The sequence below is a fragment of the Fusarium vanettenii genome (genome assembly GCF_000151355.1).
Source record: "Fusarium vanettenii 77-13-4 chromosome 10 genomic scaffold NECHAsca_14_chr10_3_0, whole genome shotgun sequence".
Taxonomy (NCBI): Eukaryota; Fungi; Ascomycota; class Sordariomycetes; order Hypocreales; family Nectriaceae; genus Fusarium; species Fusarium vanettenii.
In genome coordinates this window covers 184542-199212 of record NW_003315871.1, presented here as the reverse complement: position 1 = coordinate 199212, position 14671 = coordinate 184542, and the positions used below count along the sequence as shown (strand labels likewise).

The 14671-nt window shown below is 51.1% G+C and overlaps 6 protein-coding genes across 6 annotated transcripts; 4 read left to right on the top strand and 2 right to left on the bottom strand.

Moving 5' to 3' along the window:
- NECHADRAFT_50734 (uncharacterized protein) lies at nt 1-1455 on the top strand (the record flags this gene model as incomplete). The annotated part of the gene is made up of 3 exons (XM_003047696.1): nt 1-266; nt 313-503; nt 596-1455. The coding sequence occupies 3 exons, from the start codon at nt 1-3 to the stop codon at nt 1453-1455; spliced, it is 1317 nt and encodes a 438-aa protein (XP_003047742.1).
- Nucleotides 1456-4189: 2734 nt separating this feature from the next.
- On the top strand, nt 4190-4856 carry NECHADRAFT_85858 (uncharacterized protein; the record flags this gene model as incomplete). The annotated part of the gene is made up of 2 exons (XM_003047695.1): nt 4190-4318; nt 4377-4856. The coding sequence occupies 2 exons, from the start codon at nt 4190-4192 to the stop codon at nt 4854-4856; spliced, it is 609 nt and encodes a 202-aa protein (XP_003047741.1).
- Nucleotides 4857-5828: 972 nt separating this feature from the next.
- On the top strand, nt 5829-6047 carry NECHADRAFT_9477 (uncharacterized protein; the record flags this gene model as incomplete). Its single annotated transcript, XM_003047694.1, has 1 exon — nt 5829-6047. A coding segment is annotated over one exon (219 nt), but the record flags the coding sequence as incomplete, so codon positions are not given.
- Nucleotides 6048-7560: 1513 nt separating this feature from the next.
- On the bottom strand, nt 7561-9342 carry NECHADRAFT_51012 (uncharacterized protein; the record flags this gene model as incomplete). Its single annotated transcript, XM_003047523.1, has 3 exons — nt 7561-8270; nt 8318-8796; nt 8837-9342. The coding sequence occupies 3 exons, from the start codon at nt 9340-9342 to the stop codon at nt 7561-7563; spliced, it is 1695 nt and encodes a 564-aa protein (XP_003047569.1).
- A 1583-nt stretch (nt 9343-10925) lies between these two features.
- NECHADRAFT_96853 (uncharacterized protein) lies at nt 10926-12887 on the top strand (the record flags this gene model as incomplete). Its single annotated transcript, XM_003047693.1, has 9 exons — nt 10926-10949; nt 11015-11057; nt 11141-11234; nt 11287-11644; nt 11692-11801; nt 11849-12329; nt 12377-12501; nt 12551-12707; nt 12750-12887. 9 exons carry the CDS (start codon nt 10926-10928, stop codon nt 12885-12887), a joined length of 1530 nt encoding a protein of 509 aa, XP_003047739.1.
- Nucleotides 12888-12974: 87 nt separating this feature from the next.
- On the bottom strand, nt 12975-14596 carry NECHADRAFT_72433 (uncharacterized protein). Its single transcript, XM_003047522.1, has 3 exons — nt 14421-14596; nt 14351-14364; nt 12975-14295 (listed from the first exon to the last, which is right to left on the bottom strand). Exons 1-3 carry the CDS (start codon nt 14440-14442, stop codon nt 13357-13359), a joined length of 975 nt encoding a protein of 324 aa, XP_003047568.1. The 5' UTR covers nt 14443-14596; the 3' UTR covers nt 12975-13356.
- Nucleotides 14597-14671: the final 75 nt, after the last annotated feature.

The following is a 14671-nucleotide window of genomic DNA, read 5'->3' as shown; positions in this document are numbered from 1 at the left end:
ATGTCGTCGTCAGAAATTCTCACTGCGTCGCAGCTCAATTCCATAAGCATCATCGAACGAGTATGCTCGGTGTTTTCCCTGCTAGGCTCCCTCTTCGTCATTGGCACGTTTGTGTCATCCAAGGCGTTTCATAAACCCATCAACCGTCTCGTCTTTTACGCCTCGTTTGGAAACATGATGACCAATGTCGGAACATTAATGTCGAGGCAATACCTGGGTTCCCCCTCCTCGGTGGGATGCCAGTTCCAGGCCTTCTTGATCCAGATGTACGTGCCTTTTGGGAGACTCCTAGCTAGACACTAACATGAGCAGGTTCATGCCCGCAGACGCATTCTGGACTCTTTCCATGGCCATCAATGTGTACTTGACATTCTACTTCAAGTTTGACGCCCGAAGACTACGCAAGATGGAAATCCCCTACCTCGTCGGCTGTTACGGAATCCCATTCATCCCTGCCTTTGTTTACATCTTCATCAAGAACAAGCAAGGCGAGCGAATGTATGGTGATGCAACTCTGTGGTGCTGGGTGAGTCCTGAGTGGGATATCTGGCGCATCATTACCTTCTACGGTCCTATCTGGTAAGCAGCACTCAAGCCGGAACCAAAGCCAATGCTGACATTCACAGGGTCGTCATTGCCATTACTTTCTTCATCTATATCCGCGCTGGTCACACCATCTATCGCAAGCGAAGAGACCTCGATAACTTCAGCTCGACTGATCAGGATCTCACCTCTCTTGGGGATGCTCTCGCTACGATCAAGACTACTGAGGTTTCGGTGACGACCGAAGTCATGTCCCCAAATGCAATCCACCTTCAACCTATGGGCCGCCGAGCTCCGGATGTCAACAGCCCGCAGGACACAAACGGAGCTTACTCGGTCACTATCTCGGCAGATACTAGCTCCGGGGATGTTGCCGATGTAGTACTTCCGATCCAGCAACAGCAGACGCGGACCAGCATGCAGGTGCCCCCCGTTCAGCGCAACCCGGCTCGGCGAAGAAACCGCGAGCTCAACAACGCAGCATGGCAGTACACCAAGTGTGCCCTCCTATTCTTCACGGCCATCCTCATTACCTGGATCCCGTCGAGCGCCAACCGTGTATATGCTGTGTTCCACACCAAGCATTCTTCAGTCCCGCTCGAGTTTATGAGCGCTTTTGTGCTTCCGCTGCAGGGTTTCTGGAACGCGCTCATCTACATGGTCACATCGTGGGGTGCATGCAAGAGCCTGCTGAGCGACCTACGCATGGGTCGACGACCAGACGTGACTGAGTTGGTGGGTGGCATGGCGCCTGAGATCAGCGTGCACCATCATCATCACCACCGACATAATCTTAGCCAGTTCCGGGCTAACACACGCTCAAATAAGTACGAGACGGAAAGTATGACGGAGCTGGCCAACGAGAGCAGGCCAACCTCGGACGATGGACGGCGAGATAACATACACGTATAAGGTTACTGTGTATGATTGGAGGAGTGGATTTTACATACTTTTCTTTTGTATCACCTTGTATAATGAAGACACGGCTTCCATGGATGGACCGCGTCTTGGATAGCGACATATTAAAGGACGGCATTGGAGGATTGGCCGAACGGATATGACGGATACCCCAGTTTCGTGTCGCGACTGATTATATGTTTACGGAAAAGCCTAGGGGCTTGGATTGGGCATCTGATGGGTAGGATGCTAGTTGAAGGCGAATGTGGGCTAGTACATAGGAGATCAGGGAGTTGACGGTACATACATTTACTTGCAAAGCGTCAGAATAGACTCTGAGCGTATATTTTGGTATTCATTAGAGAATATGGACTGAACGTGAATATTTCGTCAGGCTTTGCAACCCAGACTCGAACGTCAAGTCCATCTAAGCTTATCGGTTGAGCATTGCTTTTGCTCTTCAGGACCCCTTGTCCCCCGCCTCTTGTCGAACCGATGCGTCACATTTTAGTTGTTTTTTCTTCCCTCTTGCTTTTTCTATGAAACATGCAGCCCGCCTCTCCTTTTTACTTTTCCCGTCAAATTCATGCGAGCGATTAACGAAGCGAAGGAACCGAGAATCCTTGACCGCCACATGCGGTGGTTGGAGAGAAGTCTGCAGAGTTTTTAAAGGAGTCTAGATGCACAAGGAAGGATGCACAGAACTTTTTCCCTCGTGGATTACATACAAGTTACGCTTGGACCTCCTTTACGATGAGGGCTTTTATCCGGTGCACGAGGAGAAAACGTGGTGTTCTGTGATAAACCACGCGGTGGGCAGGGGATAGGAGCCATGCGTGTTCTGTCACATAAAGGGGCGTGTAGCCGCTTGTCCGGAGGGAGTGATGATAGAGTAGAAGGATTTTGGAGAAATTGGGTATTTCTAATATGTTTGTTGGAGAAGGGGGGATATTTGTGCAAAAAGGGCGGAGAAGAGGGGGATGAGGAAAATGAGGTGGTCGTGAACAGCAAAACAGAAGCACACGAGCAAATCTGGGGAAAATCCGGGGATGGGCATATCAGTGGACCATTTTTCTCTTCCCTTTCTCTTTCCCTTTTTTACCAGCCCCCCTTTTTTATAAGAGATACGTATGTAGATGAGATCCTGGGGAAAAAGATTGACGAAGCGGCAATTCAAATGGTCTCTCTCAAAGTGGAGTTAAACCACGGTCTTGAGCTTCCTCTTTTGGACAGCATCGCCGGGGATATTCATTACATGGGCATCATGTGTACGAGGTTTTAATAGAATAGACTTTTTGGTCTTTTTTGAAACGGGAGTGAGAGCTTCTAGGCCTTGGGAGATAGGTCGTGAGGGGCAAAGCGATGCCCTTTTCCGTTGGAAGTCCCAGTGGCGTTCTTTATCACCTCCGACTCTCTCTATTCCGCTTTAGCTGTTGCTAAACAGACATGGGCAGAGAAAGAGCGTGACCGAGTGCAGGGTCAGGGGATCCGGCTCTCTGCCAAGACAAAGGCCAAAATGCGGGGGAAAAGAGAGAGAAGCGAGATGGCTGGCTCTTTTTTGCGGGGGAGAGCTTGGCTCTTGAAGCCATTTCTAAGAGATCATCCAGTTTTCTCCTCACCAACAAGCCATCTGCGGGAAAGAGGTGATCGTTCTCCCGTCCATCCGATCGCTTGGGACCTCGGTTCACGGCTATGTGTCAGGCGGTTTGTTCGGTAAACTTGGGATGAACTGGTAATGATTGTCTTGGTCCGAGTGTGCAGGAATGGTACGGGCTGGTGAGTGAGTTGAGGTCTTTCATTATGAATACTTTATTTATCACTATGATATCATGGTCATTATGAGAGGCATTTCATGATAACATTGATCCTCGTGAAGGATGTTATCTAGAGGGTTATGTCTTGATGGCTTCATCGAAGTCCAGCATTGAGTGAGTACTCCAGGTCTGCACAAAACCTGCATAACTATATGTGAGTAACTTGTACAGATGAACAATTTATGTCATCGCCAAGACTATTTCCAACTTCAGGAGGGAATGGCTGCCTCAAAGCCTTGTTCACTCATGGACGCATTCCATGGTGTTGAAGCACGCACCGTGCTTAGCGAGGGAGCAGACAGGCCCGTGTGTGAGTAGGAGGTAGCCGACTCATGAGCCCAGAGAGTGAACAAGGATAAGGTTATCCAGTAAGTCAAACACTCTAACCAAGACTCCTAGATGTTAACGGTAGCCAAGAAACAAGCCCAAGATGGTTACTCTCGCTAATCCTAGGTATGGAGAAACTTGAGCTCACGTGAGTCGGGAGGCCCCAGTGAGTTATTTCCTGCTCAAGGAAGCTCCCGTCCCGTCCCCACCGAGAATAGTGGAGGTGGAGAGAGCGGCAAGTGGACTGTGGCTTGTCAGTGGCTTAAACATTGTCAATTGATCAAGAGCATTTGCTTCTCAGTCTCTACAACAAAAAGCATATACAGATCTTGTCCCTGAAACAGCTTCAGCTGCAATAATAATAGCAGAGGCATCCAAACTCAGCCTACATCACCAGCGAGGCAGATTCTCATCATGGCAGATTCTCCCTGCACCGCCTCTACGCGCTGAGGCTGTGTCCCCTCGCCATCTGATTGGCCTCTCAGCCCTCACCAAGAGCCCCTTCTATGGCTTCGTTGCCTGCGTGAGCTGACGGACCCGTTGGTTCTCTCAATCTCCCCCATTTCTTCTCGCGTGATACAACCTTTGCAGCCACTGCATGTCCAAAAATGGAGGTATTCGGCGCTGTCGCCAGTGGCATCGCCATCGTGCAGGCTCTGGAAGCCGTCCGTAAGACTGTCGGCCTGATACGCGAGATTCCTGAGATACAAGGCGATTTCGATGGCCTAATTAAAGAGGTATATTCTTTTTTCTTTGCTTGGCGGTTATTACTAGCGTCTAACTCAATTGCTCTAGTTGGACTTGACCGAGGCCATGGCCAAGGTCGCTCAGCAGATCCCGTCCAACTCGCCAGAGCAGGACTTTTTGGCCAAGGCAACCGAGCAGGTCAACGAGGTGACGAGTGAGCTGAACAAGGTCCTTGAGAGCTGCGCTCGCGGGACCGACGAGGCAGACAAGAAGCTTTGGAAGACGAAGAAGAGAAAGTGGCTTCTGGAGGAGCAGAGGATTCTCAAGCTCGAACGCAAGTTGCAGAACGCAAAGGGCACTCTGCATCTTGCCATGACGTCGCATGGGATATCCAGCGAGGCCGAGTCAGCCACTACCCATGAGTTTTACTCAGATCATCTCTCGCTGATGCTGAAAGCAGATTCCGAGCTCGGTTCCAGTTGTTTATGGACCTTTTCATACTTGAGTCGAAAACTAAAGCATTGGGGATTCAGGCTGAGCTACCAGGACCTCAACCAGCTGAAGAGCTACCACCATCCTATGTACTAACATCAGAGCCAGAGGAACTCGACGATGATCGTGTTGAGGACCTTGACAGTGATTCAGACTATCTCGGAGAAAAGTCCATCGGTCTAGTACCAACCCATGCTCGAGGAATTGTACACCCTCCAGGATCAAAAGAGGACGAATATTCAACGCCATGGGCATACAACAACTCAGTACAGCTAAGATCCGCCATGCCAGCTCGACGAATGACTTATACGCATACATGCCAATGTCGATGTCACTTTAATGAGAGCAGTTATCAGAGCGCACCTTGGACGCGGTCCTTGGTAGGCTCATGGCTTCTCCGTAGCAACGACTCCAAGCAGTGCACGAACCCAAACTGCTGTCGACAGAAACGCTCGCCGCGCCTCCAGTTCCAGTATCAGGTTCCCACATGGTTCTTCTCCGGTGCTCTTAGCTTTCAGGCAGCTTATAGCCAGTTTTCAGGGCTCAACTGGTCGTTACGGCCGTTGACCTTGATCGAGTTTACTCATGATATTTGGGGCGATCTTAGGGCTGGTATTCATATCACCCAAAAGACTTTAACCAAGGCGCCTTTTTACCCGAATGACCATGATGTTTCTGGTGAAGGGCTCATGGAGGTCAGTGACGAGCCCCAGACTGTCTGACCGTTGTGCTAACCCTCTCGCAGTACGCAATCCGTCGTCGATTGTACAATGGCGTTGAGGCTCTCCTTTGCCAATGGGCAAGCGTCTTGCCAGAATCTGGACTTCCCAGGTAGGTGTTCATCGTGCCCTATTCGTCTACAAAGTAACTCTAACCCGGCCGAGGAATGTTTTATACGAGGCAAATGCCGCTCTTCAGCACCAGTTCCTCACTGACCACGAGATATACATCCTCAACAAGGTCAAGTCTTTCGTCAAAGATCAGCCCGAGACGACAACCACCCAGGTTCATACTGCTGTCCGCCAGGGATGGGGCCTGCAATTTGCCATCGAGGAAGAGCCTTGGGCCATCGACACCTTTGACAGCACCGGCTCCACGCCCCTTCACTTGGCAGCTCGGATGAACCGTACCAGAGATGCCGAGATGCTCGTCGCTGCGGGTGTCGATGTTGACATCAAGGCTTACCATGGCCGGACGGCTCTCATGTTTGCTGCCAACTGCGGCGATGTTGACACGGTCAAGGTCATCCTCAAAGCCGGCTGCAACCCAAACATAACCGAAAACGATGGTGCTGCAGCCCTCCACTTTGCTGTACGTCGCCACTATCCTGAGATGGTGGCACAACTACTGGCTGCTGGCGCCGATGCCATGGGCTGTGATGAGCGGAATAGCACTCCGCTTCACCACCTAGCTCAGGGGTCATCCTGCACTTATGAGGATCTCGCAAAGGTCATTGATATGCTTCTCCTAGCCAAGGCCGACCTCGAGTTCCCTGATGATCTGGGCTTTACTCCGCTGCTTGATGCCCTCATGTATGATCAAGTGTCAGGCCTGAGGTGTCTGATTAATGCGGGTGCTTCCCTGTCCGTCATTGACTACGATGGACGAAACATTTTGCATTTTGCTGCAGAATTCTCCACCCTGCCGGCTTTGGAACTGCTCAACGAGCTGGACCTCCCAAACCTCAACCCCTACCGCGGCAACGATGGTGGTTACACCCCTTGGGACTGCTTCGTCTGGATCAGCCATGCCCCATACTGGCTAGACATTGGGTCGAAGCGTCTCCCGACTTATGAGGAGCAGCGCTCATTCATGAGGCTCTATGGCGGTATTCGAGATCGAAATCTACGTGATGATATCGAAACCCTTGAGAAAGTTTTGGGCTTCCTCAAGGCACGAGACGGTCCTATGGCGCGTGTGCGTCTGGTACCCCTGATCAAGAAGGAGGAGGAGTGGGAGCGCGAGAACTATGTTGCTTGGGCCAAGGCTGTTGATAAGAGGATACAGCACGAGGAGTGGCAGCTAGCTATGGATGATGTTGAGGATTATCTTAAGGATCTGAGGGAAGAACTGGCCACCCCTGTGTGGGAAACACCGTCAAAGTATGGTTATCTATATGACGATGAGGTGGTGTCAAGTGGGGGGGATGTAGAGATGGGTGAGGCTGTGGAAGTCGACAGCTCAGACGATGAGGAGTCAACTGCTGGTGAAGATCAAGCCTCTGATGCAGAGTCTGACATTGAGGAGATTCCAAGGCTGATGGACGGGATATCCGTCTCGGTGCGGTGAGTCTTTGAGAAGGCATGATACATGGAAACTGTCACTTCAAGACGATTCATGAAAAGTACAGGATTGTTCATATCCAGACTACACTTGGATTATCTAGTTTAGCGCACACGAGGGCTTTCACGGGAGGCGTTTGGATATTGATTCGATAATATGGCTAGACAGCCGCAATATAACAGGTGATACATAGCTGCAACACTTGATATAACAAGTTATTACCATTATTCTCGGCATTTCTGCTACGTTCTAAATTTTACAACTGATATCTCATAGTATAAACAGCCAATGCAAAGGCTTGGAACAGAAACTCATGACAGCATCTCGTCGTACGGTTGAACCAAGCAACAACTCTTCCATAGCCACTCATCAGAAACAAAACGTTCTTCTCCGATCCTCTCTCTCTCTGAGTGTGTGTGTATACATGAAAGCCAAGCGCCAATCTTCTCTCGGGGCATGAAGCCATTCTTCCCGCGTCTAAAGAGATAAGAGACCAACTCTCCCACGGTCCATCTCGCTAGATGTCTTTGTCTTTAAAGCCCTCAATCATCTTGTACTCCCAAAAAGTACCCAGCTCAAGACACTCTCTAACACAGTCTTCGTCTTCCCACCACCACGTGTCACCCGTGACATAGTTCCCCCAAACCTCCATCCACAGCATCCGCCCGACGAGGCACCTAAGCTCCGCCTTGATCTCATTGTCGTCCCGCACCCTGTCGATAAAAGGGTCGCTGCTCTCCTCGGATGATCGGCTCTTCTTGACGCTCTCGGGTACTGCGTAGAATCTTGTTGATGTGATGGTGCTGCCGTAGCCACGGAGGGAGGCTTCGCCCATCCAGTCTCCGAATAGTTTGCTTGGGTTTGTGCAGCGAAAGTTGCGCTCAAGATTGAGAAGTAGATGCTCTTCTATCCATGTACGCATTCGGTTTCCGAGAACCTTGGCGCAGGGGAGAGGATCGATAAGCGTCAGGTGTAGAGAACCTCCTTCACGCAAACACTTGCTGATGTTCTTAAGCACGGCAGGTATATCTGACGATGGACACAGAGCGGGAAGAGAGAGCGAGTAGACGGTTTCAAAGAGATTCGGCGCAACGGGGAAAGCTGATGGAGAAACAGATGGGACCAGTACGGGGTTGACATTTGGGAATTTGGCGTTTGAAAGCGGTGTTGCTGATAGATGGTAGATTTTCTTGCTCGGGTAAAGCGCAGCGAGATATGAAGCCATCGCTATATATGTCAGTATCTTGACTTGTTACTTCTTATGGTGTTTTTACCTTGAGATTCGTATAGAGCCAGGATCTTGACGCTTCCGGCATCACGACTAGGTGGCAGAGAACGAACAGGACTGTATGGGATAGGATCAAGGTGAAACAGAGTAGATAGCATCCATCGCTTCTTCTCCAAGACGAGCTCCCAATGAAGACTCTCGTCAACGGTGCTCCAAACCTCTTTGATCCGCGAGAGGACGACAGAGGCGTTTGCAGCTGCCATACGCTTGACTTCTCTGTGCAGCGTGTCCAAGTCGGTTCCAATATCATGACTCGTCTTTATCAAAGCCTGTGTTGGAGTCTTCATGTCTTCACTGTCCTTTTCGGAGAGACAAGCCCATTCTTCGGGTGGGCGCCAGTTGTCTGCGCCGTTTGACTTGAAGGTGATCTTCATGGGTACCTTTGTTCGTGCAGCGAATCTAACGCCGGGGATAACGTTGGATGGAGAATCAGATCGAAGAAGAGGTGCTGGGAAGGTTCTATGTCTCATCAGTGGAAGTTCTTCAGAGGAGTTAAGTATCTTACCTATCTTCCTCGGGAGGCGTCACAGGCTGATCGGTGTCAGGCTCAGACGAGATACAGACCTCGGAAGATACATCATGATTCTCAGATCCAGAGGTTCGAGGGACAGATGATACTTCTGTTTGCTTTGTGACGAAGGAAGCCGGTCCCAGAGGCTGAACGAGCTTCGAAGTCTCCGGCCTTGAAACCTCTTGACCCGAACACCGTTTAGCTCTGGTCGCCTGAATCTCAACATTAGAAACCTCATTCGACAAGCCTGAATTGCGATGGCTAGCAGTATTAGAATCCTTCGAGCGTATACTATTCTTGTCCTTTTTTGAACCCCGACCCAAGAGGAAGCCAAAGGGATGGTCAGATGAAGATCGACCGCTGTGAATAGATTGAGAACGTCTGACGATGGACTTTTCTCTTTCCTTTTGCTTTTGCTTTTGTTCGCGCTTCTTTTCCTTTCTTGCGCGATGCTCTCCGACGAGCTCGCGATCGGGATCGGTCCATATTACGTCGAACATGGCTGCGATGAAGATATCGCGAAAGAGATTTAAGGAGTGGAAATCTCGTGCTGTCTAGAAACGGGGTTCAAAATTAAATGGAACGAGTGTCGAGTGTGTCTATTCTCGTAGGTGGTGATTGAAGTGATGAAGAAGAAAGAGATGAAGCTGTGGAAATCACATCAGGCATCAGAGAAAGTATTTCTCAGCACCGTTCGGTTCGGTCTCGTTGACGGCCGTTGCCAGCTGCCAGCACTGACAGACACCCTTTCTAGTGCACATACGCACACAACGTGCAACGTCAGTGATGATTCAATGGGCCGAGGCATAGTCCCATACAAAAGAGCCCCAAGCATAAAAGGCCAAGAATGCGTTGGCATGATATGGGATATAAAGAACGGAGGAATAGTCTCTTCAGGTCAAGCGTAGTCACACAGATATATAACCATGACCCAATAGTAAAGTTTACCCTCTTCTAGAATAGTGGCTTTACTCCTGTTCGGATATGTACAGATGGATTTGGATGCGCCATTGGACGCCTTCTCGCTTGATAAAGGCCGGGGAGGTGCAGGTTGTGTTACAGGTTTGTGCTACTTGAGGTCGTGAACTATCTAGAGATAGGTGCGTGTGTTGGTGGAGGTTGATGATAAGGGACGAGTAATTAAAAGGATGTATGTCTGTTACGATATCATCTACATGTTGATATACCTTGACATCTCCTGTCATGGTCACTACAACCAGTCAGCGTGGATATCCATATTAATCTCCAGCTGCTTTATCCTCTTCATGATGGTGATACACAGCCGGCCCGCAGAAACATCACCCTCCCCTTTGTAACTCCAACAAAGACTCCCAGTTACCTCTTCCCACGAGATGTCCCCCCCCCCCCCCCCCCCCTTTGGAGGGCAAACTTGACGTCGTGCCTGTGCCTCGCAACTTGGACTCGAAGAAAGCACTCGAGTCTGTCTACACACAAGAACCGTTTGTTCGGTAACTGTGGTTCCTCGTCTGTCTACCTAGTCTAGTCCGAGGCCATCGACAGTTGGAGCAGCTGGTTGCCAGGTGTCGGCCACTCGAGGTACATATCACCTTGCACTTTTCCCTCTTCCCTTGTTCACTGACCTGCTTTTTCCTCCTCTTCTTCATTTCATTTCATTTCCTAGAGTCACACTCTTCCCGTGTCACCCTCATCCTCTCCACGGCGTCTACTGGCGTCACCAGCCAAGCCTCTCTCCTTTTCCCCTTCCACCCTTCTTCTTTTCTTTTCACGATCAAGAATCCTTCAATCTCTTCACCTTCAGGTCATTCACCCCGACAAAGAACCTCACAATGGCCTCCTCTCCTCCCCCTCACGGAATGATAGACGCCAACCGCGACCAAGGCGCACCCTCGACCTCTCGCTTTTGCGGCGCCCGCGATCTCCTAAACAAGGTCGACGGTTACATCAGTTCCTCTCGTCTGGGCTACTTCTTTCGTCTCTCTGGAAGCGGTCACGTAAGAATCCCAACTCTATTCTCAATTCTGGTCTAACTCTTCAGGCCGACGAGATTGCTGGGTCTACCTTTTTTCGAGAGATTCGCGCTGGTTTGACTACTTTTGCCACCATGGCATACATCATTGCCGTCAACGTATGTCTCTTTTCACCTACACATCTGATCCAAGCTAACGATTGAAGGCCGCGCTTCTTTCTCAGACTGGCGGTACTTGCGTCTGCGACTTGACCGACAGACAGGCCTGTGACAAGATTGACGAATACGTCGCCTGCAAGGAAGGCAAGTTAATAGTAGATCTTCGCAGAATACAATTAACAAAGCATCAGATGTTCGACGAGACCTTGTCACTGCTACCGCCGCCGTCGCTGGAATGGCAAGCTTCATGTTTGGTCTCCTCACAAACCTCCCCGTCGCCATCGCGTACGCCTCCTCTTATCATCTCCTTCAATCTCTTGCACTAACCCCATCACAGCCCCGGAATGGGTCTCAATGCCTACTTCACCTTCCAAGTTGTCGGCTACAACGGTAGCGGCCCTATCCCCTACCGTCTCGCTCTCACCGCCGTCTTTGTCGAAGGTCTCATCTTTGTCTTCCTCGCCCTCACGGGCATGCGACAGTGGCTCGTCAAGCTTATACCCGCTACCATCAAGACTGCTACCGGTGTTGGTATTGGTTTCTTCCTCACCGAGATTGGTCTCTCGTACTCTGCGGGTATTGGTGCCATCACTGGTGGTTGGACGGCTACCCCGTTGGCTCTTGGTGGCTGTCCTGTCGAGATGATTGATGAGGTTACGGGCATGTGTTCTGGGGGTCAAATGTCCAACCCCAAGGTGAGTTGTTCCCTATATCTAAGCAATGCCAATACTGACAATACTAGCTCTGGGTCGCTGTCTTCTGCGGTGGCATCGTCACGGCGTTCCTCATGGCCTTCCGCATCAAGTACGCCCTCATCATCGGCATCGCCCTCGTCTCCATGCTGTCTTGGCCGTAAGTCCACTCCCCTATTATCTTCATCACACTCTAACCTTCATCAGCCGCAACACCCCCATCACCTACTTCCCTCACACCCCCGAAGGCGACTCCCGCTTCGACTTTTTCAAGCAAATCGTCGTGTTCCACCCCATGGAAAAGACTCTCAACAAGCTCGACTGGGCCTTTGAAGCTCCGGCCTCTCAGTTCGCACTCGCTCTGTTCACCTTCCTCTACGTCGACATTATCGATGCCACTGCGACTCTCTACTCCATGGTCCGTTTCTGTGGCGTCATGAGGGACAGTAACGGAGACTTTCCTCGTTCCACTATCGCCTACTGCACTGATGCTGCCTTTATCTCTATCAGCGCATTGTTCGGGAGTTCCCCTGTCACGGCCTTCATCGAGAGTGGCGCCGGCATCGCAGAGGGAGGGAGAACAGGACTGACCGCCATGGTCACCGGACTTTGCTTCATCGTCTCTGTGTTCTTAGCCCCCATCTTTGCGTCTGTTCCCCCATGGGCCACTGGCTGTACCCTCATCTTGGTAGGTTCACTTCGTCTTGAGCTTGTGCACACAGCTAACTCTCCCAGGTCGGCTGCATGATGATCCGTCAAATCACCCAGATCAACTGGCGATACATCGGCGATGTCCTCCCCTCGTTTGTCGTCATGACCTTTATCCCTTTCAGCTACAGCGTCGCCTACGGTCTCATCGCGTAAGCTCCCCCTATCCTCCTATCAGATCCCAGCTAACAATATTCTCAGTGGCGTCTTTGTCTACACCGTCCTCAACGGCCTCATCGCCATCGTCGTCTTCCTCTCCCGCGGTCAGCTCGAGCCCCGCGAGTATGACCTCAAGGAGTACTGGACCTGGAAGGGATCCGGCCGCGCCCCCTGGTTCGTTCGCGCCATCCGCCGTCGTGTCAGTGATGATGACAGCGACGACGACGATGACGACCGTCAGAGCCGATCCGACATTGCCATGGACTACATTGACCGTCCTGGCCACAGCAGCTCCGAGACCGCCGTCTCCTCGGACAAGGAAGAGACCATCACCAAGACTGGACGCCCCGCTTCTCCTCCTGCCCACTGGGTGAACTAGCATCATACTCGTATGTCCTTCGCATCTACCTATGTAAGCGGTCGTTTCAGGAGAGGCTACATCTCATTTTGGCTTTGTGAGAGGCAGTTTTTACTCTGCATAATGATGATATATACAAGCTGTTGAACAGCTCGGAAGAAGGTGTCGTCATGTCAATGGAATAGAATCCACTCAGATAGAGAGACAGACGATACACCAGAGACAGAGAGCTAGATGAGATGAGACGACTGACGGGGTTGATAGATGCCGTGTAGCAATGTAACTAGTTTAGAAATGAGAAATCAAAATCATGTACGCCTTGTTGAATGCTGTGCTCAAGTGTCATGATCCGTACAACTCCCTGTTTCTTTGCGTCTAAGAAGCACCGCGTCAGCCCTTAAAACATACATCATGGACAGTGGTATCAGAAAGCTCTAGCTTGCCCTTCGCCGGCCGCGAGACATGGTATCTTAATCCTCATTGCCATCACTTAAACTCCCATATCAACATCACCGTCGCCATCACCGCCTCCTCCTCCTCGGCCTCTCAGGGCCTGCTCGGCATTTTTTCTTCTCTCCAGACTCTCCTTCACCCACTTCTCACAAGCCTCATCACCTCCCTCAGCGATCTTGCCTCGCACAACCCCCTTGAGAACCTCGCCCGCAAAGCCCACAAAGTTGTGTCTCCGCAGCGCATTCTCAAATGCCCAGTCTCGTCGCTTGCGCTCTTCTCGTGCCAGCAACTCCTCGTCGCCAAAGTCACGTGCGCGCTGTCGCAGGTCCCGACACATGGCAAGGAGGTTGAAGCGAATCTCAGTAGCATCATAGCGGGCGATACGGCGCTGTAGCACTTCGACCATGCGGCTGGCAAAGTTGTCCGATGTACAGGCACCGTGCGAGATGGGAGCCGGTTGAAGGCCATCCAGTTCGTACAGGGTCCCGTTGATGGGTGTATAGGCAATAAAGTGGAACGCATCCTCAGCTTCAGCGCCCGTCTTGTCCGTCTCGTCGGCAAAGGGACTGCTACGGGCGAAGCTGTTGTGCACCTCACGAATGAGGTCCGAGTTACTAAGGGCCTCACCACGGAACTCGGGCGGAAGCACCATAGTAAACTCTCTAAACTCGCCCAGCTTCTCGCCAATCTCGACGTCGTCCGTCTTGTTGAGCAGCACACTCAGCAACGCTTGCGTGGCGCACGCATTCTGGATCGTCTGGGCAGCGAAAAAGATATTCTCCGAGGCCGAGTGGTCAAAGGAGCCGTCACGGGGGCCCTCTGGTGTCGCATAGGGCTGGTCGGTCGGGTACTTGAACAGGAAGATGACGCCGTAGACAGGCTGGAGGGTGAGGAGCTCGGAGGGGTCGAGTGTTAGGAGTTCTTCGAACTGGACGTCTTTGACGCCGAGATTTTCGATGAGCGAGGTGAAGACACCCTAGAAGCTTTCAGTCAGCTCTGGTACACGTCTAGGAGATAAATATATGTCATACCGCATCGGACTCGACTGTAGAGGTTCAGGTTAGCCCAACGTTCAGCATACGAGGCAAGGAAAGTACTGACTGGTGTTCCATCCACCACTCATGATTGCGACAGGCCTAGCGGTGACCAGTAATTCCAAGCCAGCGCTGGCAGATTCCAATGAGAAATTCCTCGGTAGGAAACTATATACCGAAATGAAAGGGATAGTATAGGCTCAGTCGCTCAAATCGCCTGTTGCGGGACAAATTGAGTAGAGGTTGACGAGGTGAATGACGAATGTTGAAGCTCGGAGCAAAGACGGAGCTCGCAGCCACGTTCTGATATCATCCGCC

Excerpts from the sequence above, each read along its gene's own strand:
- NECHADRAFT_72433 (XM_003047522.1), bottom strand. The coding sequence starts at position 14,442 with ATGAGTGGTGGATGGAACACCA.